This window comes from Pollachius pollachius, assembly GCF_949987615.1.
Source record: "Pollachius pollachius genome assembly, chromosome: 19".
Classification (NCBI taxonomy): Eukaryota; Metazoa; Chordata; class Actinopteri; order Gadiformes; family Gadidae; genus Pollachius; species Pollachius pollachius.
Window position 1 is genome coordinate 14,826,028 of NC_136952.1, and position 23,919 is coordinate 14,849,946.

The following is a 23,919-nucleotide window of genomic DNA, read 5'->3' on the forward strand; positions in this document are numbered from 1 at the left end:
TGACGTTATTACCTCCGCTTGCTTCAGCTCCTCTTTACACACGTCTTCCAGAGACGCCTCCAGGAAGTTCATCGCATAGCGCTCTATGGGAGTGAGCTGGGGGAAGCAAAAGAGGAGAGGGTTAGTCTTGGTGGTTGGCCCAGATAGGCGAGGTTCCCCCACGTTTGACAGTTCTTTCAATCATGAGCGCCCACCTCGAACGTCTGACATCAAAACTGAAAGTGACATTTAGTAGCATACTGCTGCTCTGGTGGTGTATTGAAACAATCACACGGCAAGTTTATAAAGATATCCAACAGCGACCTGACAGGGGGGGGGTAACTAAAGACACGATCAGGAGTCTTGTGGTTCTAGAGATGTATACCTGCCCAGGAGACGGGCAGCAGTGCTACTTTCTATAGAGCCATCGTTTGGTCAATACTTCAACACAAGAGGCGAATTACAAAGCACCTTGCCCTAAACAATAGCTTAACTAAAACCCTGTTAACCCGGATACGTCCCGCATTACAAAATGTCTGCAGTGGATTCAAATCACTGTTTAGATAGTTAAACAGTAAAAACGAGTGCACAAGTAGGTCCTACTTGTTGAGATTTGGACTGAATCTATGGAAGAAGGGCGCTTATGTCCCATCTTGTCATTATTCTATAGGCCATATAACCGAGCAAGACTTGTCGAAGTTGGCACATTGAATATGACACACAGCATTGTAGGTTAGACAAAGTCATACATGCTACAATGACTTCTATCCGTTTTATTATTATTAACGTTTTACACAAATACCGTCAACTCATGTACTGTATACCCTGGTGAAATGTCAGGAGGCTATGCAAAAAGTAGATAGTGCCAAAGCTAAGAGGGGGTGTGAGTACAGTTACCATGGCAACAATTTTCAAATAAAATCATAACAGAATTTCAGATCCGACTCGAGTATGAAGTACTAAATTATTTGTCCTCGCTACTAATTTGTTCCAGCCAGTCGGATCTTCTAGGACACCAGCGGATTGCAAAATGGGACTAGAATAACTTTATAATCACTAGGATCGCCGTGGTTTGGGATTACAGGTTATAACTCGCTGGCATTCAAACCAATTGACGCCCTCACCTGCTCCACCAGCGCGGCTATTTCCTGCTCCGCCTTGGAGAGCTCCTCCACTTCCTCCTGGTCCCCTCCGTCGTCCAATGGGATGTTCTCGTTGAACTCCGCCAGCTCTGCCACCTGCTCCGCCTTGGCCTGGGAGGCGGCTACGATGTCCTCCTCGTCCTCAGCGCGACAGAGGGCCTGGAGAACCAGAGACCGTTAGGACCATCTGCTGAACCCCCTGGGGGCTTTGGTTACACAACCCCAGATCACGCCCCCCGCGGCTGGTAGTCATTAGTTATGAGTAACGGATACCCTTTTGAAGTGTACAGGAAAATAGGTATAATTGGTGAACAACAAAAAAAGGTGAACATCAACTAAACAGAAGAAAATTCCCTAAACAGAAGGCTGGCTTTACAGTTGGCCGTGTCTTATCGTTGGCTCTACGTTCCATTTGGGGTTGAGAACAAAGTACATTCTATGTTCCAAAAAAATTATGAGCACAATCTTCCAATTTTTAAGTCATAATGCATGCTCAAATTATACCGGTCACACTTGACCATAAGGGTACAATAATAAGCCATTCATTAACATAAGTGAATTCAGTAATACCCTATTCAACAATAAATACCCTGATAATCATGAACACCATTCCTTAAATGATTAATGAATTGTAGTTAGTGCTCATTAGTGCCTTAACTTATGTTAATGAATTAACTTTAGTGTCAAGTTATCAACACAACGAATGAAGATACCAGACTGGTACAATTCCCAGTAGTCCCAGTAGTAGCTAGCTAGTCCACCTAAAGCTTGTACATGAGTAACTAGTTGCTCTGCGGCCATGCGGCTGACCTGCTCCAGGATGGTGGTGCTCTGCTTGTGGGCCGACTCATCGTCCTCTGGCTGGGGGGCCACCACCACCTCGGCCACCGCCTCCTTCTTCTCCCCCTCGTTCACGTCAAACAGCTCCCGGATGGTTTGCTGTGGACAGGGTGGAACGCGCTAATGAAACCTCCTCCTCAATAGGCCCTGGTGGCCAGCCTCCTACACGTGTGTTGGATTGGTCCAGGCCAACGAGCCTTCTAGGGTCATACACAACTTCAAATCACTCCTCAAAAATACATTGTTGCTAACTGTAGGGTTATCCATTCTGGTTATAATCGTTGTGTTGTGCGTGCATGTGGAACCAAGACGAAACATATAATTACGGTCAATCCCTGTTGTTATTTCTAGAACTGAGAAAATGTTAAATGTATTGTTGCTCACGATTGGTATAATTCCCAAAGAGGTGGTTATTGTCTCTATTGATATGTAAAGAGAATGAGCATCCGGCTGTCCCACTGTTATGAGGGTGAACCCCTACCTCTTTGAAGAACGCGGTGGTGAAGTTTCCTCCGTCGATGGCCATGTCTCCCAGCATCCTCTTCTGATTCGCCTTCTTCAGGATGTTCTCCTCCACCGTGCGCTCGCTTATCAATCTGACGGAGACACCAAGGGGGCCAATAGGTTGGTTATCAATCTGACAGAGACACCAAGGAGGCCAACGGGTTGGTTATCGTTGCCTGTCATCGTTATGGAAACACAGAAGGACCAAACTGCACACAGCAGGGTTCAAAACTGGAGGCCCAGGAACGGAAGACAAACTCGCAAACATAAAGATACATGATCTCGGCAGTGGCCCAGGTGATGGAGCAGAAGGGTGCTGGTTTGATTCCTGGCTTCTCCTAGCCGAGTGTCGAGATGTCCCTGAGCAAAACACCTAACCCTAACGGCTGCAGGCAAGCTGGTTGTTGCCTTGCATTGTTGACGCTGGCATGCAAATGTTTTAACGATAGGCTGGATGTAAGGCCATTATTGCAAAGAGCTTTCAGTGGCTGCTGGTGAGAAAAGCAACCCATTTTAAATGCACTCCATTTACCATCTCCTTGCATCAGGAACCTAAGCAAGAGCTACATCCGTATGTTGTGACGTGCAGCCTCGCAGAGAATTAGCGGCCCACCGAACGGATATCACACATAAGACGACCCGCCCCCATCACTGGAGCGGCAGCCTGGTCCCGGGGAGGAGGGGGCGCTCACCGGTAGATGTGCACGTCTCTGGTCTGGCCGATGCGGTGGCAGCGGTCCTGGGCCTGGGCGTCCATGGTGGGGTTCCAGTCGCTGTCGTAGAACACCACGGTGTCGGCGCCCGTCAGGTTGACCCCCACGCCGCCACTGCGCGTGGACAAGATGAAGCAGAAGATGCGGCGGTCGTTGTTGAAGCGCTCCATCAGGGACTGAGGAAGGGGTGAGAATGTACATTAGAAATCACTTCATGCACACACGCGTTATATCTCGTACGTCCTGGCACTCACAAAAGAAGAAAGGTAAAAAGGTGCGTTAGTTGTGTAGCATCTTAACGTGGCTATCTCTGTCGTACACAAGGAATGGGTTAGCCTAGCGATTGTTGGCGCTTTGCACTTGGTTCTACGGACCTCATTACTGTACCGACAGCGATGGATTGTTCGACAAATGTAGCTATTATAAGTCGCTTTGGATAAGACCGTCTGCTCAATGCTCTAAATGTAAATTAATATGAGAAACAGACGCAGTATAAGCCAATCAGCAACATGCTGTCGTTTTTACAGAGTCATACAACAAAAAGGAAAAAAAAAAAGACAGTGGCTTCGACCTGAAATATGTGGTTCTCTTTATGGGTTCCAACTGTAATTTAATTAATGAGAATTTATTTTATACACACACACACACACACACACACACAGTACACACCTGTCTCATCTCCACGCGGGTGCTGCCATCCAGACGCAGGTAGATGTGTCCATGGTAGTTGAGGAACTGCTCCAGTACGTCCAGCATCCGCGTCATCTGGGTGAAGATGAGCACCCGGTGGCCGCCCGTCTTCAGCCGCCGCAGCAGCATGTGGAGGGTCTGCAGCTTGCCTGCACACACAAATTACACATGAACTTATTGGAAGTCTCTTTGGATAAAAGCGTCTGCTAAATGGTAATGTAAACAAACACACTAATCTTTTACAGCTACACCGTTCACAATATTGTATTGAAATGGAGCTGCCAAGACTATTTACATTACAATGTTACACACACACACACACACACACACACACACACCTCAGTGTGGCTGAAGGAAATAATGCATATTATGTACGCAAATCATTTTCACGGACACTAGGCATGTGGCCAAAACCAATAGATTTGATTACTTCCTCCCTCCATTAACCCAGTGTTGTGGGTCACTGCTATTTGCATGATGTTTGCGTGGATAAATAGAATTCGGGAAGATCATTTTACGGCTTAGGCGACCTGGAATCAACTCGACACAAATCCATTCCTACTTTTAGTTGTAAAATAAAGAAGCTTTTAAAAGAATTGACAGAGTCTTCCAGATCCAATTAGTCTTTGAGGAAAGGGGGTAGTTTCAAGGTGGCCTTTCCTAAGCAGCCTTACAGTAGAGCTGCTTGCGGCAGACTAAACCCAGATGGACCGGCACTTACCACAGTCGTACTGGATGAGCCTCAGGTCGGGGAAGTGGGTTCGCATGTTGCACTGGATGCGGTGCAGGTTGCGCGTGAGCGGGGCGAGCTGCGTGGACAGGGCCGAGGAGAAGACGGCCTGCTTGTGGCTCAGCGAGGGGGGCGGGTGGCAGCAGTGCATGGTGATGGGGGCCGCCTCCACCGGGGGGATCACAAAGGTGAACCTGGGGGCAGCGGGAGCACACACATGGCTTGGGGTGAGCGGGATAGCTTTGGTGTGGTCTCGCAGATCTGACTAATAGATTAATCCGGAGTCTGATCGCAGAGCAAATTCAAATCTGGGTGACCGCTTCACTTTCACTTTGTGTTCCTGGGAAAGGGGGTTTGCATGTCTGTACTTGCCAGAGTTACACAGATATTAAGTGAGCCTGTTCCTATACAAGTTAACAGCTTGGACAAAAGCTCCAATATATGAAGCAAACCCCCCCCCTTCACAATCTGTAGTGAACAAGGCAAGGCTTGTAAATAGACAAATAATGAATAGCTTTTCTACAGCTCTTTATAGTTTCTATACCTTCAGTCATTCAGTCCCTTAAAAGGACAGGCACATAACCAAATGAAGCAGCCCCCTGTCCCGTACCGGTCGATCATGTGGTAGAGCAGGCTGAGCCTCTGCTCGGGGCTGTAGATGGCCTCCTTCAGGGCCCGGCTCTGGAGCCAGTGGTCCGCGTGGTGATGGGACTGGGCCAACAGGCAGGCGGTGTGGCCCGACCGCCCCCACTCCCCCAGGGGGCCCAAGGGGGCCGGAGAGGGCTTGGAGCCCGGGAGGAAGGTCAGGAAGTCGAGGACCTCCAGGCCGTAGATGGGCCTGGCTCCACAGTGGAGGTCGTTGACCCGGGACAGGAAGTCCAGCTTGCTGCGGCGCTGTTCTTCACGGAGCTCTGCCAGCGAGGACTGAGGGAGGGACAGGCAACAGGAAGGTTAACAGCCGATGGTTGTAGTGAGGCAAAGCCCCAGTGTTCAGGGTACAAGTATTTTAAATATACAAGGTACTCTAAGAATCAGAAATTCCTTCTCATTACTGGCCCCTTTGGTCTGTAAGTGAACAGCAGCCCTCGGACAGCACTTCCTTTCTATTTCCAGGCAAAACCGGCACGGTTAGCATATAACAGAAATCAGCCCCCATACAGTAATGCTCTACTCCATGGAGAGTCAGAGAAAGCCTTATCGTTTTTAAAGCAAAGCTACAACCAGTTCATATATTGGCAATTTAAAGCAACCTGTTGTCCGTTTTAAGTGACTAGGTTAGCAGTTGAAAAACTTGTTGGACGTTGGATACGGTGAATACTGCAGACCTTGGATACCCGTTCAATACTCAAAGCTATTGCATGTGACCGTTCACACTGTGTGTTGACGAGGGGACTTGACATGAGACACTGACCAAATAGAAAGGGGAGCGAGGAGGCGCACGGGGGGCGACCCTCGGCCAGGGGGGGGCTCGTGAGGCCGGGCTGGCTTTGGGAGGGGGGGCGGGCTTGCTGGCGACGCTGGTGTCCCGCGGTGCCACTGCTGAACACTTGGAAGAAGAGGTGGAGGCCATCGACGTCGACGAGGATGACGATGAAGGGGTCACCTGGACTGGAGCTGAGGAGCCGACGGGAGGGCAAAGCAGGAGAGTCAGCTGGTTTCTAACTGGAACACACGTTCTAACAGTTCACCTTTCACACGCATCAGAACCCTGATAGAGAGTCCACCACGAGAACCCGGCAACTTCTGACCAGGCGACGTCGTTCAAAGCTCAGAACCCCAGCGTTGGTTCTCACCCGACTGCACCACGGGGGGCGGGGGGGCCTGCACCACCTTCAGGACGGTGCGGGGGGGCTGGGGCAGGGCCGGGGAGGCGCTGGGGATCCTGGGGGGCGCCATGGTGTAGGTGGCGGTGGCGGGTCCGGGGGTGCGCTGGGAGACCGCCAAGGGAGTCCTGACGGGGGTGAACTGCAGGGGGGCCACGCGGGGCGAAGGGGCGACGGCCAGGGTGGGCACCGCCCCGCCCTCCTTGCCGGTGGCCTGGCGCACGACGATCTTCACGATGCCAGGGCTGCTCACCATGGAGGAGGTCACTGGGGGGGGGGAGAGGTTCACGTGAGGAGGAGCACGGCAGCAGTCACGTGGACACTGTCTATGGGAGGGACAGGGGCCATCTGGGGAAGACATGAGAACAGGCAGACCCGCATGGAAAAGGGAAAAAACACATGCACGGTAGAGATTCGGCCGCAGAGGGTGAAACACTGAGGGGCATTCCTTAACAAATGTAAAAGAAAAAGCAAAAAAAGAATGAAAGAAAAGTATTCCCATCCAATGACACCAGAATGAGTTGTCCTGCCCAGATTTTGTTTATACAGAAGAATGGAAAACAGAAGAATGGAAAGGGAGTGGTGGTGTTGTGGACAGGGGAGTGGTGCTGGTGGTGTTTTGGTTGGTGGTCAGGGGGTGGTTTGGGTTGATGGTGGTGAAGATGGGCTAGTGGGGGTGTGGATGCTGAAGTTGGGGTGGTGGTGAGGGTAGTGCGGGTGGTTTTGCCATTCGGGTGGTGGGGATAGGAGGAAAGAGGGGGGGAAACCTTGCGAGGAGACACTGAGAGGCAGCTGGGTCCCAATGGGAGCTGGAGAGGTGTGAACAGGGTGTGTGCTGGCTGTGCTGAGGACAGCCACCTGGGCCGGCTGGCTGATCAGGTGGTGCTGCCCCCCACTGGACACCAGGTGCATCACATTACCTGTGAGAGAGAGAGAGAGAGAGAGAGAGAGAGAGAGAGAGAGAGAGAGAGAGAGAGAGAGAGAGAGAGAGAGAGAGAGAGAGAGAGAGAGAGAGAGAGAGAGAGAGAGAGAGAGAGAGAGAGAGAGAGAGAGAGAGAGAGAGAGAGAGAGAGAGAGAGAGAGAGAGAGAGAGAGAGAGAGAGAGAGAGAGAGAGAGAAGTCACTTAATAACCAAATCAAATGCATTTCCATAGTACATTTGGCTATAAATCTGCATGGTGCTTCAGAGGGAGGATAGAAACAGTTCAGAGTTAGCTTGTAATGTCATGTTGCCACCTCTTAATCCTAGGTTAATGCTCACCTTGTACTGGGCGCGGAGGTGCCAGTGGGACATGGTGGATCTGAGCTCCAGACAAAGTCAGCTTGTTGCCCTGGAGCTGGAAGGTGACCGGTTTACTGCCCTGACACGATGACATGGGCCGGCCGGCCAGGGAGGCCAGCTGGGCAATACTCACTACCTCACCAGCTACAGAGAGAGGGCACAGACCAACGCGGTTCAGAAGCTGAACTGGAACCCTGTGGTTCAAGGATCGTCATCTCGCTGTGGTTGATATGCATCTCACTGGTCACCACCCTAATAGAATAGTACCATTTCTCAGTCCTGAAATACATCACATCAGACTACAGAAAAACTATTCAGTAATCAGTAATGAATGGACAGTAATCCATTCAGAATTGATCACACCATAGGCAGGAGTGCAAAAAACATTTTAGCGAGTTACTCAGGTGAGTACCAGGAGATGGTGTTTGATACGCACCCCACACATAGCCCCAAACGTATCAAATCTTATGAAACTTACCTAGTTTCACAAATGAGATTCCATATCAATACACAACTTCTGAAGCACAACTTTTTTTTTGCTACACCCATTTTTTCTTTATCATACTGCAGCAGCTTGACCACGGAGCGTTGCGATCATCTGATTTCATGCAGTTCTCCAGTGTGTACCAATGCATAGCGCACACAGCACACATGAGGGCACATTTCAGTGCCCTTATCATTCGTTTCGAGCCTGGCACATCTTTGCCTTTTCTTTGCAGGTGGCGAATGCCAATTAGCTGCTCAATGTATTTCGTTTTTTAGATCTCTGTTAACTACGCAAAAGCGTTTTAGTGACACAAGTGACGTTACGCATCCTTGATTATGGGCGCGCATGCGTACTTGCATACCAGTTATGTGCACCCCTGACTATAGGAATATATTACACTAATAATGTACCCTTCTGTTTCCCCTCTCAGGCTCAAAGCTAAATGTGCGAGTGTCTCTAATAAATGAGAGACTATCAAAAATATGCAACACTTCGTATTGAATTACTATCAGCAACAGTGAAGGCTCAGACTGCAGGGGAACACAACCAGCAGGGGGTCTGTGGGGGTACTCACAGGGCAGCCGCGCCTGCATGTCAGGACTGAGCAGCACCCTCTGCGGCAGGACCTGGCTGGGGATGGGGGTGGGCTGGGCCGGCACGCTGGGGGCCCCGGGGGCGGTGGGGGCCCTGACGGTGAGAATGGGCCGGGGGCCACTGGACCTCACCGCCGTCTGGGGGTTGGGGTGCACTAGTGGGCGCGGAGGTGGGGGCGTGGTGGCCACTGAACACACAACTGAAAGAGAGAGACAGAGAGACAGGTATGCAGATATGGGAAGGAAAACGATTGAAGATGAATGAGGAAAGATGGATGGGTTCAGATTTAAGCATTAGGTTGTATGATCCTTTAATAGATCAAAGAATAAAGATCAACAACAGTTACTGCACGCCACAGGGGTTCCGTTTTCTTTAACAACGCATTATTTCCCCACATACGTTCATCTCTTGGTACTGACCTTGTTGGACCACGGGGGCCGGTGGTGGGGGGGTCTCGGCGACGCTGGGGGGTTTAGGGGTCTGCGCGGCAGGCGGCACCGGGCAGGTGGGCTTGTTCATGAGCAGAACCGGCCGACTGTCCGTCTTGGGCGGTGGTTGGAGAGTCCTGACAGCGAGACATGACCCAGGATTACAGGAGGCTGGGAACTGCTGGCTTAAACATTAGGGTCTGTGACGAGTACGGCTAATCACACCGTCTGAGAGGGAGGCTTGTTCTTTAGCAGCGAAGCCGCATGGAACATTTTCAGGGTACCGTGTTCGCATGCAGGAATTTACAAAATGGGGGCAACCCAGGTCAGGTTTGTTTTAATGAGAGACAGCGCCGCGAGGAAGTATTGCAAGTAGGCCAACTTGTGACTTCTCGTAAGAAAGGCAGAACAATGAACTAATGTTTGTTTGTAAGCCATTAATTATTCTTTCAATGGTTTTAGGGCTAATTGTAGGGTAGCTCCGGGGTACAAGATAGATCATGTCGTGAAAATAATCCCTTTTCCATTTGGCCCTGAATGAGACAGAGCCGCTCCACACTCAAAGTGCCGTGTCTCCCCGTACCTGTTGACCTTCATGCGCACTGGTTTGGGTCTAGGGGACGGCTCCGGAGACTCCACGATCTCCTGGATGAGCTGCCGGCCCACTTTGTGACGGGGCATGAAGACGTCGGCCCGGTACCGAGAGACCCGGCCCTCTAAGCCCAGGAGGTCGAACATGGACAGGTCACAGCGCTGAGGAAGGCAGGGTTTGTTTTAATGCGAGATCACAGTGCTGCATGATTAATTGGTTCAGCCGCTTATAAGGTTGACTGAACGAAAACAACACTAACACAAACAATGTCCCCATTTCGAAAAAATACAAACCACAAGGGCTTACTACATCATGTAGAACCAAGGATTCCTTGATCAGAGTTATCGTGATTATGGATTCTTCTCGAAGCCTTCACATGGGCTCTCGTAAAGGATGAGTCATCAATAAAAGCTTTGTGAAGGAGCTTTTCTCTCTTACTTGTCAACCTGGTAAACAAGCTCAGGCCTCCCCATCCCGTCTCTTACTGCACTATGCCCTTACTAGGCACATAAACAAATCCCAGACATGCTGACTCTGCCCAACAAATAGCCAGAGTGTCTCCCTAGTGAGTTCACAAGCATCCAGTGTGTGTAGCTCTCCTCCCAGGGGGGCCCTCCTCACACTAACCTTCAAAGGAGAGACCTCCAGGACGTCCTGCACCAGGGAGGCCGTGTGGAACACGATGGGCTTGGTGATGAAGGGGGACTGGATGGGCCGTGGGTCAAACAGGTTGGGGTGGTTGCACACCTTACGGAGCTGCATCAGGATGTTGATCACTGACATGAAGTGTCCGCTGGCCAGGGTTTCCCGTACTCTGTGAGACGGAGAGGGAGGAATGATGGGTTATTCATTGTAGAGACAAGTCTTAAGAGGTCTAAAACGTCATGATGTAAACAAACACTTTTTTCACCGCTAGTGGACGAAACATTCATACAAGAGGAACAATCATTCAGAAAGAAAACGACAAAGTTCAAAAATGGAAAGTAGCCGACGGAAAGCCCCAAACCTCTAGGCTATGCCAGGTGTGAAGGCCACGCTGAACGAAAGCGACCACTTACGCTGCCTGCGCCATGAAGTCATCGTAGAGGAAGCGCTGCCTCTTGGACAGGCGGCAGCGCACCACATGCTCGTACTTCTTGGGCATCTGCTTCTCCACGTCCACCTTGATCCTGCGCAGCAGGAAGGGCCTCAGCACCTTGTGCAGCCTCTTGATCAGGCCCTCGTTGTACTCCTGGCTGCCCTCGATCATCCCCGTCAGCGGGTTGGAGAACCACTCCTTGAACTCGCGGTGGGACTGGAACACGTGGGGCATGAGGAAGTGCATCAGGGACCACAGCTCCATCAGGCTGTTCTGCAGGGGCGTCCCCGTCAGCAGCAGTCTCCTGTGGCTGCGGGCGCCGAGGAAACAAGGACGGGTTAGACAAGGGACCATCTTTGTATAGCGGGGTTGTGCACCCCGAGAAAGCAGTTGGTTCCACCCATATATACCAGTAGGTCGATTTCAAACGGAAATTATTTATATGATTCAGACTTGGAACTTTCTCCCTGAAAGGAGATTCTCATTGGACTGAGATGAATCACCCGTCTAGTTTTACCGACCTGTTGAAATTGAGAAGGCTCTGCCAGCGCTGGGACTTGAAGTTCTTGATGTTCTGGGCCTCATCCAGGATCAGGTAGCGCCAGGACTTGCGTCGGAACGCCTGGTGATCCTGAAGAACCAGCTTGTAGGACGTGACGCACACGTGGAACGCATTAGGCTTGGTCCATCCCTGAGGAAGAGAAAGAATCCATCAAGATGGGAAGAAGAGCTGTGCTCTCACAATTCAGCAGGTTGTGTTTCGTGGTTTTATTGCATTGCATGTGTTACACACCTGTCTCTTCATCTTGCGTTCCTTCTGACTGCCGAAGTAAGTGAGGATCTTGAAACCAGGGCACCAGCGTTTCAGCTCCATCTCCCAGTTCAACATCACACTCGTGGGGACGATGATGAGGTGAGGGCCCCAGTTGCCTGCATGCACAAGGTGAACGGACAAACCATTACTGAGTGAGTAATCTCGTGCACAAGTCACTGCGTACATTGGAATTTATTGACGCACTGAATAGGTTACCTTTCTCACAGGCCAGGTGGGCAAGCAGAGCTATGGTCTGAATGGTCTTGCCCAAGCCCATCTCGTCGGCCAGAATGCCGTTGAGCTTCTTCTCGTACATGGTGACCAGCCAGTCCAGACCAATGTGCTGGTATTCACGCAACGTGCCGTCCAGGAGAAAAGGGATGGGCGTCTTGACCTGGAAATAATCATCCAAATGGAAGGGATTAACACACGATGGGTCTCCTTAGGGCTGGACGATATGGAAATGTGTATCATCATGATAATTATGGGGAATGCTAAGGAAAACAGACAAATATCTAAACGTTGAATTCAAAACACCCCTCTTAACATTCCAACTGATGCGATTCATTTAGATCCAAAAAACTATCACGATAAGGGGATATCTGTATCAAATGTCGTCACAATAACATGCAAAGATAAACGATAATATTGAATTATTACCCAGCCCTACTACTTCCTATACATACAATGTGTACTGATACAGGTCTCCTCTCCGGTTAAAGGACCTATTCCATGTCAAGCTATGCTATTAATACAGGTCATGTTCTTGTGACTGGGACCCACCTTAGTGGTGGCCAGCGTGTAGCCTTTGGGTTGCAGGCTCTCGGCAGTAGCAGCAATGTGGCTGATCTCCTTCTTGGGTCTGGAGCCGGTGGACGGAGGGCTGTTGTCTCCCTCTTTGAGCAGGACCTCCATACCTTCATCCCCACAGCTGTCCTCGTCACTACCCTCCTCTTCATCCTCTTCTTCCTCATCACTCTGCTCCTCGTCCTTCTCACTGTCTTCTTCCTCACTGTCTTCTGGAGAATCTGAGACACAGACATACAGAAACACACAGCTTGATTCTTCGGACCAAAAACAACTCAGGGCAAACGTCGTAATAAAAAAAAACATTGCAATAAAAAACTGAAGAACAATTAGTTTTTAGCCATTACCTGAAGAGGAGGAGTTAGTTTCCGCATCGCTCTCATCTTCCTCCGTCTCTTCTTCTTCGTCCCCGGACACCTCAGAGTCCGAGCTGGCTTTAGAGGCCGAGGCAGAGGGCTCCTCAAAGTCTGACGTGTAGGCCCCCTTGTACTTCTCCAGAAGCTCATCCATGCTCATGTCACCTGTTGGGGACGAGCAACAGGATATCATTCAATGCACAGTGGTGCTGCTTGAAAGGTAACATGAATGAATGGTGAGGTGACAAAATAATTCAGATCAAGCTATAGTCTTTATTTATTATCATTCAATACATAATACAGAATGGCCAGAAGGTTGCTGGCAGTTTATGTAGATTAAACCACCACAGCAATGTCACTATAAGCCAGCGGCTCGGCCACCAGGTTACAGTGTGAATGTAAAACCACGAGGACCCGACCTTCTTTTGCCAGGTCATCCAGTTCTTCTGCATGGTCCACGGTGCCCTCCACCTTCTCCTGGGCATCGATGGTGTCCTCCTGATCCTCTGCTGTGTACAGCAGAGAGCAGATGCACAATTCTTCAGTAATGATGTTTGACCTCAGAGATGACACCAAGCAACAGTGCCTCCATGTTAACTAGAAAGAATGTGGGAGGGAATCTGTTGCCCCCCGACTCAATTGTATACGTAAGACTTCCAGTAGGGATTTAACTGGTTGTATATATTTCAACAGAGTGAGTGCTTTGAGTGAATACTATGGGATAGGCACGTCTTACCATCCTCTTCGTTGGCATTAAACTCCCCGTCTTCCTCCTCGACTGAGGTGGAGTTGTCATCCGAGCCCTCCTCGGAGGCCGAGTCCTGTGAACAGCCAGCATTACTCAACCTTCTAGAAAACAACATTTCAAACCCAGAGAGCAGCAACAACTCGCTGTTCAGCCACAACCTGCATTTCTGTTGTACAACAGACCAAAACAAGTCAACCACCAAAAAGGGAAGAATTTTTGTTTTGTTTTACATTTAGTCATAAAATAAGTTATTTCATGTAAGCAGGTCGGATTGACCAGTCCCTCTGGAATAAGAGGAAGTCTCTTTCATCTAGACCGGTCATTCAAACCTGCTTACATAAAATAACAAGATAGTTCATGTTAGAAGGTTAGAATGACCTGTCACTATGGAATAAGTTAGTTCATGTTAGGTGGTATCCCTCAAGGGATACCACCTATCAAAAAGCCATCAAAGCCATCAAATTGACCAGAAATTAGCATGCATAGCTCGGCCCGGCCATAATTGGCTATGATCTTAAAAAATAATAATTAAGAAAACATTTTGAGTGATATGCGGTCATTGTCCGTGTGAACGCACTGCAGATGCACTCCATGTGTATGTGAAATATGGAAAGGCTTCGGCCGGGACCGGTGCAGAACTCTTGGCGTGACGCTTACATCCCCCTCCTCCCTTAAGGCATCGTTTCATGCAAGTAGAGCGACTATGTTCATACCATCAGGTTTTGATTCAAGCTCTACATCTGTTGCGACGCTCCTACCCCATTCCTGAGAGGGGATGCATTTTTATCTCTCGCACATTTGCTTCCTCAAGCTCTACCCGACGCGACCCCCAACACATGACACGGAGCGGAATTCATGCGTTCACTCAAGATGGACCCCCAGCGTGGTGCCAGGGTTATTACCGCATGGCCCTTGAGCATGCGTAGGAGGTCCTCCAGGGGAAGCTCTCCCTCCCGCTTCAGCAGCTCGATCTCCCTCTGCTGGCTCTCTGCGTCGTTGCCCTCCTGCTGCTCCTCCACGTCGATGGTCTCCTCGTCATCCTCCTCCTCACAAGGAGGCTCAAAGTCTCGGTCTGCAAAAATAGGTAAAGGAGCTGTTAAGAGGGGGCACAGATTCACACACACGCACACACTAATCTGGTATCCAGTCGTACTATGCTATAGCAAAGCTTCTCGGGGCAGAGAGCCTGGGCTGGGGACCAGAAAATACGTGGGACGGCATAAGAGATATTCTACCGAAGAAAATCCATTTATGGATGAAGCTTTCAGAGGGGGATTTGAATGTGTATATCTACGGTGGTCCGTCTAAACCGTGATAATCTGAAACCTTTACAGGGATTTTTTTTGCTGGCCCAGATGGTGTTTGCCAATTCTGCACTAAGACTTCCAGTACCAAGAGATTCCCGTCTTCAGTAACACGATTGGTCAAAACAAATATGAAGGGAATGTAATTGAATCGTCCAATTCACCCAGATTTGAGGTTGTCCGAATCTCTCCCTCTGCCTCTCTCTACCACCCTCCCTCTATCCCTCTCTCCCCCTCTCCAAGTGCATTCCTTATGGTTTAATGTAGCGTAATTGGTCCTAGTGGTGGGTTCCAGTTTCCAATGCACAGCTACTTGTGAAACAATAAAAGCGTTCACCCTGGACGAACTCGATGGAGCATGCAGCAGAGGAGAAGCTTTCAGCCAAATAACTAATGTCTGGAAGTGGCCTTCAACGAAGAGAGTTATGGCGTCGGGCACACAGAGGCTGCCATCCAACATCGGGAGGACGTTGAGGCCAGGTAGTGAATCAAAAGGTAACGGTGGACATGTAGCGGTGCACTGCGACCGGTCGTTTCCTCTTCCTGCCTGAAGAAGCCCTTGCACCAACCTTATCTCTCACCACTGAGGCCGTTCGGCTTATTCAACGCCAGTTATCACTTGCAGCAGCCTGGAATGACAGGTTAGGCCAGTCCCAGGGTTCACACCTGCATTGTACCTGTGCTTTTGTTCTCCAGGCAAATGTTTGAAACATGATTTTCAGACTCCGGTAGAAAGCCCAATGCAAAGCTGCCCACAGAGAATCAGCAGGATAATGTCTCCTTGCACCCCCCCTGATTAGACCTTGAACAAGCGCAAATAGAGACCATGCTTTACATAAGCCGTTGACTTCTGGAGAAGAGCAAGTACAAGTCATTTCTAGAGTGTAGCCATGACAACGTTTCCCACTGACTCATCTCCCATTCATTCATTTTCATTCACTAGCAATAACCGGGCAACACAAAATCCATCTAATAGCAGGTGATCCGACCAAACAGCCGACGGAGGGAGGGGAAGGCTCACCACCGTCGTCTTCTCCGGCCGTGGGAAAAGGTTTCTTTGGTTGCACGTCTGGGGTCTCCGTTGGCGCTGCAGGGGCCAGGGACTGGCTGAGGAGGTCCGAGTACTTTTCAGTCTGGCCCACGATGAAGTCCAGCTGAAGGTCCAAAGCCTTTTTCCTCTTCTCCTCCAGTCTGGACTGCTGCTTGTACTGCACCACCTTTGTGGATACAAACGGGCACGTCACGTGAGAACGTGGCAAGAGATTTCCATTTGACTGCGGGATCGTGAGCAAGTATAAGCATTTGTGTGTGTATAATGATGCAACTAGCACTAAGTTGCATCACTGTGTCCGGGTGTGCCCGTATGGATTTAATTACACAAGAACAGGATTTCCATACAGCCATAGTGAGACTACCACGGAGGCAAAAAGATTGTCCACATTCATGAACACATTTCATTATTGTTGACAAGCTTTCACACAAAAAAGCAGCTGTGACTTAAAACATATATGGGTCCCTAGAAGAAAAGACAGCGGCCCCGTCGGCCGTGCTTCATCCAGGACATCACACAAACCTTCTCAACACTGCTCCAGAAGGCCCGGACCTCCTTGGCAATGGAGGAGGCGATCCTCCGGACTTTGGAGTGCTCGTCTCTTTTGGCCTTCTCCTCCTTCTGCCTCAGATCCTCGTGGTATCTCATCACCATGCGCACCACCTGAGCACACACACAATGTCGTGATGCATCATGTTTTCTCTCTTTCAAATACATTTGTAAGGCTCTTTTGCCAGGACAGTTAAGATGGATCGAAAAAAAAAAAAATTTAAAGAGGGAGGGAATGTAACAGGTCGAGAAACAGATTTGGGTCAGCAGAAGGTGGATGGTGCATATGGTTATGGCGCTAGCACGTTAAGCCGAGACACCCTTGTTAAATGTCCAGGCTCGCATTAGGTAGGGGACAACATAGGTGTTTCAGCTTTGTTTGCAGCAAGGAGGCCTCGCTTACCTTCCTGGCCACCCCTCTCTTCCAGCGCCTTTCCTGGGCAAAGTCAGCAGAGAGCCACTGCATTTCCTCACAGAGGTAGTCCCAGTGGACCTTGGGCCGGACAGGCTCTGTCAAACGGGTCAGGCGCTTGGTGGACCAGTAGCCCTCCTTCTTCAGGGACTGGCTGCGGTGCTCAATGTCTGCTTCCTAAAGGGAAATGATGAGAAATAGAACGTTCTTTAGGGTCCAGCCAAAGTTCATTGTTGTTATAAGTCTTTAATGAGAACGATATCAGACGATCGGGGGTGGTAAAGATAAGCATTACAATGTATATGCAACCTTTGACTCGGCTTCCAAGAATCTCTTTTGATTGAGTCAGTTTAGAACCTGAGCTTAAAAGAAGAAATTACATTTTCTTAATTTACAAATTCTCCTGCTTTAGAACTAGAACTCATATGCATTAACCTAGTGAAACCAAGACAAACGTGTTCAGGTGAACCAGGTAGAAAATTAAAAAAATAAAAAGGTCCATTGCAGATTTTATGAAGTCCAAGCGTAATTCAAACCAAAAGCGACCGCAATGGATTGAAAAACCACCCACACATAAACGACATAAAGCCCCGATTATCCTGAAGGTGCACAGGTAAGAAGTGCAGCAAAAGGTGCGTCTATGGCGGGACCCCTGCTCTTACGTGTTTGGCCCGCTCCGCCATGTCCTTCTCTCCGCGGGGCCGGTGGGGGTTGGTCTGGTCTGTCAGGGACGACGAGCAGCTGGGGGAGAGGAACTTGCCGTGGGGGCCGCGGAGAAGCGAGGCCCTCTCTCGCGGGGTGGACCAGTCGCTGCCCGACGAGGGACCCGGCGACGGGGAGGAGGAGAAGGGAGAGACGGGGGAGGCACTGGCCACGACCCGGTCCACTATCCACCGTCGTACCTGGGGGCACAGGGGGTAGACGGACAGGAGGAAATTACACAAAACCCCCCACGGGACGACGTTGGGAACAACTATATCCACCGAGGACACTGGAGCACGATGGGAACGTGGCATGAACGGTCAGCGGCGGTTCATTTTCTTTGGACAGCGGCAGCTTGTCCAAAGTGGCAAACTTCCGGTCCATCTTCCCAATGCCCCTGTCGGCCAATACGTTGCATCATAAAAAGAGCGACGATGCAGTATTAGGATGCAGCACAGCATGACCACGCTGTCAACAGCCAGCCAACAAGCCTTTCATTTGCTCAATATGTTTATCACCACCACTCACCTTGACAAACACTGCCTGTCTGTCTGTCCTGCTCTGACCATGCAGGAAAACACACCAGACTCAGCATGAAGCTAACTTGATTCTTAATAAGAATGACAACATCCCTGTCCCATTCCACAACAGAAATGAGAACTGCATAATATGAAAAGGAATGTGGCTATAGAATGGTCAAGTATAATACACTTTTAAACTTTACACTACCATTGTATGGTACAGTACGAGTACTATTTTTTGCAGTTACATATACAAAGTTTCAGGTTTTGTAATATATTAACCAGGTTGTGATGTAATAAAATCTCTTGGGGTACAATCAAGGTGCATCTTTCCCTGTGAAACCCAGTCCAAACATAAAAAAATGATCCTAAATGTAGTGTGGACAGAGTGCTACCCTTTCGCCAGGACACCTCACCCTGTGTGCCATATTGACATGCAACTCCATAATAATGGCTTTCTGGATCATTGCATGTGTAGTTTCAGTGGAAACATCCAAACCGACAGCGATGTATAAACAAGGTGGCCTCAAGTCCAATACAGCGTGCTTGGACGTGACACGGTGCTTTCAAGTGCTTGCTTATCCCAACTACTACCCAACTCCAATACAAACTTGTTCCCCTTACCTGGTTGGCTGGGCTCGGAGCGGTCATCCCGTAATCTGTCTTGTCGCACTCCGACTCTTCCTCCTCGTCGCTGCCCTCCTCTTCACTGCTGGCCTCCCCCGAGGCGGGCTCCTGGGACGGGGCTTCTTCAGGTGAGCCTTCCTGCTCCATCTCCTCACCCTCACAGAGGAAGTAGGACTGGGCGTCAGGACGCTCCAGGGCAGTGAGAGAGGGGGCCTTTGCTTCCAACGTAGCCAGTGGCGCACCGTGGGACTGGGGGGCGCTCGGAGCGGCGGTGCTTTTAGAGGAAGCAACATTTAGGAGTCCAGGTAGTTGCCTCCCTGTCGAGGGTTCTGCCGCGGTTAAGGCCTCATTGTCCGAGTTGCTTTGAAGGGTTCCGTGGCAGGCGTTTTCGGTTGCAAGTCGGCACAAGGCCTCGGTGGAAGGGGCAGTGGCGGGTGACCTGTTGACGGGACCTTGAGCCTGATGGCTCCGGCAGCCAACAGCAACCGCCTCTGGTACCGGGTTGGCGAGCGACACGGCCCTGGGAAGGCACTCTTCAGACGACGAGCCCGCCAGGAGGCTGTGGGCGTTGGCAAGAACGTGTTCAGCAGAGTTCTGCATCTCGGACACCTGCGACACAGCAGAAGATGTCTGTCCGAGGAGGGGAGACTTAGTGTGTGGGAGGAACTTTGGATTTACGGCGGATGAGGCGGTCTCTGGTGTGGCGGCTCTGCTCAGAGTTGATTCGTCTTTGGTCCCTCCGTCTGAAGGGGCCCCACAGGCCCCCAGCTGCACAGCGTTTTCCACAGTGACGCCCGGACACTGTGGCGGATCCGTCTGAATTGAAACAGCGAGCGACGGGTCCATAGCCACCTCCTCCGGGATGACAAACTGCACGGGAGAAACGAGAGCAGAGGAGCCAGCGGGCGGTTCTGGTCCACCCATCTGAAGAGAAGGGGCCTCCACCGTGTACGATACAACAGCGTCGGCTGGTAGACATGGGGCCAAGGGGTGCTCGCTGGTGGCCGTAACGACACAAAGCTCACTCAGGCCGGGCACTTGGACAGCCTGACTAACGTCTGACACTAGGCGCGAGCCCAGGGCAGCCGTGACGGGGTGCGAGATGGAGACGTTGTGGCTCATCACTGAAGAGGCCCCCGACGAGGGGAAGGCCTGCTGGGAGATCAGGACGCCGTCGGCTTCGCTCACGGTGCAGAGGGGGGACTCCATGTGCAGGCTCAGACCCTCTTTGCCCGGGTACTCCTCAGAGTGATCCAGCAGCGCGTTGAACAAGTTGACCTCGTAGCCTGGGGAGTGGGGCTGCACGGTGCTGCTGACGCAGATCGTCTCCTCGGCTACACCCTCCACCAGGCTGCAGATCTCATAGACGACGGGCTGGGAGTCCAGCTGGAGGCCCTCTCCGTAGAGCTTGGGCTGGCCAGAGGACAGGTCGTTGACCACGGAGGCCTCGCAGATGCTGCCGTCCTCCTGTTGGACTAGGTAGCTCTGATTGACGTGCATCTCTGACCAATCCCCACCGAGGTGGGACGGGTCCCCGACGATCACGATCCTCTGAGTTTCCGACGAATGCACCATCTCTGAGATCATTGGCACATCCACCGTAGAGATCTGGTTCGCCAGGGCAGTGGACCCTAGTTCAACAAACGCCTCCGCTTGGCTGGAGCCCGCTGGGTCCGGGTGGAGGACATTGGGTGCAGAAGGGGGCTGTATTTGCAACGCATAGCCCGCCGACGTGAAGGAGACTACACTATAGGTGTCCATGGTGCCGCTGCTCTCCGCTGGCTCCACCTCGGCTGTGCTGATGGAGGCGGTGCTCTGTTCACCAGCACAGGGCTCCACCCCGGACACCGCTTCTCCCGGCCCGGCATTCTCAAGTACCTCTGATGAGGGAGGCTGAGATAGTGTTTGTTTATGAGCGGTGTGTGAAAGTTCCGTGGCGTGCTCTTGTATCACGACCGACGTGGATTCAACACCTCCAGTCGGTTCCCCGGCACCGTTGGGGCCCTGGCTGATGATTTGAGGCTGCGATGTCGGGGCGTCAGTTTGTTGGGCGGCCGTTGTGGACTGCTCCATAACGGCGTCCTGGAGTGAAAGGTTTGCAACGCAGCGTTGGCGGTCAGGGTAGGAAGCGCTGGGACAGGGTGGAGAGGGGGCTTGTGGGAGGTTGTCTGTGATTGTGTGCTCTCCTCCACAGAGTGACTGGACTGGTCTAGTCTCTGAGTTATATTCCAAAGTGTCCCTGGCTGAGGCCACTGGTCCCGCCTCTGCCTCTGTAATAACCAGCAGCCCACCAGCCTCTCCCGCTGGCTCGGTCTGGGTTTTACCACACTCTGACTGGCTGATTTCTGTCTCAGTTTGTAACCCGTAGTGGAGCTCTGGCCCTGTGACGTCAGTCTGTATGCCTGACGACGGGGTAGGAGGTGGAGGCGTGAGGGGAGGGGGGCTCCTCTGCAGGCCGGCAGCGGGGCTGCAGTTCTGAGAGGGGGGTACTGGAGCGCTGCCTCCACCTTGGACGCTCTCCGGAGAAGCCTTGAGCCGCTCTTCTGGAAGCCCTTCCTCAGAGCCTTGTGAAACAGTGTGGGGTGTGTTGAACGCAGGGTCCGCAACGAAGGCCGCCGGGACGTCGCTCTCTGGCGTGGGCAGTGCGGGCGCGTGGACGAACAGCGGGGCTGGGAAGGGGGCAGCTGCGACCGGCTGCGGGGCATGCTGAGGTGACAACCCAGCCACATTCTGTGCAGCCAGAGGGTCGACACCTAGCACATCCACAGCCGGGGGGTCGTGCCGCTGCACCACCTCCCCCCGGGAGCTTCCTCCCCCTGCGCCGCCTCGGCTACACTCTGCCCCTGGGGGAGGAAAACAAGGAGGGGATCTGGGTCAATGGATCAGACCGACATATTGAATACAATATTTGGATTAGGTGAAAAGGCTTATTATTAAACAAAGCTCATAAAAAAAGGTAAACTACTATATTTTCCAATCATTTATGCATGTACTATAGCTCATCATAAAAAGGGGAACGTCAAAACTAAATTGGGAGCAGCAATACAATTGTTTGTAGCATAATCCACCCAGGTAGTACACATCCCCATTCATAAAGATTCTCATATTGACCAGCCAAATCGGCATGCGATGTTCAGAAGCAAAAAACGAAAACTAAAAGCTGTTCAAATGAAGAAAGGACATACAAAAAAAATGTCATAGGTTCAATACGTTTAGGCATACTTTTAATAACACGCATATATAAACAAACACACACACCACAACACATTTTCTAGGCAATGACTTACCTGTCTGTGGTGTCACACACAGATCTTCTGTGCTTTCTACTTCCAGGATGCTGACATTAAGATCCCCTCCACATATTCTAAAGAGACAGAAATCAAACGGTTGTAATGAACGTTACCTTTATTTACAAATTGGCAACTTGTATACCTCAGCCTTCTCAACAAAGCAACATATTAGCATGCTAACAGGCTAGACAAAATACATGCTTTTGGGTGCTAACATTAATATTGTTTACTCAGACTTCGACATTGAACTACTTGCTGTGAACCAAACCCTTCTGATAATGAAACTACTACATATGTTCCCGTGCCGGGCGGAATTAATGTCACATCACGCGAATAACACTGCCGCCCAGACCTGTGGATGTGTAAGCTAGCCGATGCTACCGAGAAGTAACGGACATTTATGTGGTCTTGCGGGACTGCGTGGGCACCGGCGTTCTGGTCATTGTGTCAGTAGTCTGAGAAAGGGACACACACGATGGACGGAAAAGCGGTACGCTTTGTGGCGGTTGTCACTTTGGGACGGAGGGGTCGTGCAGCACGCGTTCCCCGAGCTAAACCCGGCGGACTGCGCGCGGGCCTTCGGTCATTCATTGCTCTCTCGTCAATGCGAACATTATTCATTGTGACTGGGGTCGGGAACTTGTTCAAAACGTTAGCCCACCAACGACATGATTGTTTTTTTTAGTTCTATGCAATAACAATGACTTGTCGGATCATAATAATTATTAGAAAATAAACAATGTTCGTTGTTTACTGTTGCCTCGATATAGTCTGACCTGCCCCAAACTTGGCCGTATGCTTAACGTGTGAGGGCTTAAATGGGTTAAATGAACGTTACTGGGATTGTCTTGTGAAGTTAGCTTAGTAGCGTGTACAATAGCCTACACTGCTTGACTGGCATCACTGGAAAGATTGCTAACTAGCAATCCGAATAGTTGGTAGGTGCATTCATTGTGTGCGCAGGCGCCTTATCCCGCCCGCAATTATGTAATGCTGATTCTCGCTATAAGACTGTTAATGCCGATACATATGAAGAGTAATTTTCTCATTTGTACGGGAACACACGAAGAGTCGCATTATAAAGCCGCTTTACCATGCACGACAGAAAGGAACAATCGCTCGTGACGTCATTGCGTGGGGGTCAAATCTACAAGTAAAGAATCACCTCAAAACTATTTTTGCATTACTGGAAAACGCACTGCATACATAAAAAAGGTCCAAATAAAAAATATATACATACATTTGAAAGTTTCATATCAAATTTGCAACGATTAAAGGGGTGTCCGAGGGGGGCTAACGACAGCCCACAGGTGCCTCTTTTGCATTGACCAGAAAGGGGCTGTCAATTCAAGTTGGTTGAGAATGAATATCACTGTTCTGCTGCTACGCCGAATCCATATGGGCCACATCCTAGCCATAGCATGATATGAATTGTACGTTTCTCATATTCCATAAAGGAAAAGGTGAAGTGCAATATATTCAGATAGTGTCCCGCTTCGGTTTCACCCCCTTTAAAGCCCCCTAACTTCCTTTATGCCCCCCCCTCATTCTCATGGCCGCCATCTTAAGTTCCCACCTACCTGAAATTTCCGACCAATTTTCTTTTACTAAATTCTTGTTGAAGAAGTCGTCATCCGCATGAAATCGTACTCAATCCGTAATGCTAATAATCCAAACTGTCTCCCGGTACCCAACGAGGTACAAGTAGGTATCTGAGAAGAAGTTAAAATACGGACCGGGAGAGAGTGGGTTCGGCGCAGAATGTAGCGATTGCGGGGAGGAGACTTTACGCAGCGAAATGGTGGAGGACCGCTGCTGACAAAGTGCTGAACATAGTAGGATCTCGCGAGACACAA

General features: G+C 50.5%; 1 protein-coding gene across 2 annotated transcripts in view; it reads right to left on the reverse strand.

The window, feature by feature from the left end:
- srcap (Snf2-related CREBBP activator protein) overlaps positions 1 to 23,843 on the reverse strand; it is a 31,011-nt gene extending 7,168 nt beyond the window's left edge. Inside the window, exons 1-32 of one of the 2 annotated variants that reach the window (XM_079756693.1) lie at positions 23,644 to 23,843; positions 22,061 to 22,137; positions 18,771 to 21,616; positions 17,586 to 17,825; positions 16,915 to 17,100; positions 16,485 to 16,625; positions 15,933 to 16,128; positions 14,510 to 14,679; positions 13,596 to 13,680; positions 13,279 to 13,368; positions 12,851 to 13,024; positions 12,480 to 12,724; positions 11,913 to 12,090; positions 11,676 to 11,812; positions 11,404 to 11,573; positions 10,863 to 11,192; positions 10,432 to 10,618; positions 9,796 to 9,965; positions 9,204 to 9,349; positions 8,765 to 8,983; positions 7,683 to 7,847; positions 7,189 to 7,341; positions 6,392 to 6,688; positions 6,010 to 6,212; positions 5,209 to 5,522; positions 4,590 to 4,792; positions 3,848 to 4,017; positions 3,158 to 3,354; positions 2,443 to 2,557; positions 1,932 to 2,060; positions 1,104 to 1,280; positions 13 to 96 (exon numbers count right to left, since the gene is read on the reverse strand). In XM_079756693.1, the coding sequence (XP_079612819.1) occupies positions 13 to 96; positions 1,104 to 1,280; positions 1,932 to 2,060; positions 2,443 to 2,557; positions 3,158 to 3,354; positions 3,848 to 4,017; positions 4,590 to 4,792; positions 5,209 to 5,522; positions 6,010 to 6,212; positions 6,392 to 6,688; positions 7,189 to 7,341; positions 7,683 to 7,847; positions 8,765 to 8,983; positions 9,204 to 9,349; positions 9,796 to 9,965; positions 10,432 to 10,618; positions 10,863 to 11,192; positions 11,404 to 11,573; positions 11,676 to 11,812; positions 11,913 to 12,090; positions 12,480 to 12,724; positions 12,851 to 13,024; positions 13,279 to 13,368; positions 13,596 to 13,680; positions 14,510 to 14,679; positions 15,933 to 16,128; positions 16,485 to 16,625; positions 16,915 to 17,100; positions 17,586 to 17,825; positions 18,771 to 20,846 (7,347 nt within the window). In that variant the 5' untranslated portion in view covers positions 20,847 to 21,616; positions 22,061 to 22,137; positions 23,644 to 23,843. The remainder of the gene's footprint in view (positions 1 to 12; positions 97 to 1,103; positions 1,281 to 1,931; positions 2,061 to 2,442; positions 2,558 to 3,157; positions 3,355 to 3,847; positions 4,018 to 4,589; positions 4,793 to 5,208; positions 5,523 to 6,009; positions 6,213 to 6,391; positions 6,689 to 7,188; positions 7,342 to 7,682; positions 7,848 to 8,764; positions 8,984 to 9,203; positions 9,350 to 9,795; positions 9,966 to 10,431; positions 10,619 to 10,862; positions 11,193 to 11,403; positions 11,574 to 11,675; positions 11,813 to 11,912; positions 12,091 to 12,479; positions 12,725 to 12,850; positions 13,025 to 13,278; positions 13,369 to 13,595; positions 13,681 to 14,509; positions 14,680 to 15,932; positions 16,129 to 16,484; positions 16,626 to 16,914; positions 17,101 to 17,585; positions 17,826 to 18,770; positions 21,617 to 22,060; positions 22,138 to 23,643) is intronic. The other variant, XM_079756692.1, reaches the window with a different exon arrangement.
- Between the last annotated feature and the right edge of the window lie 76 nt (positions 23,844 to 23,919).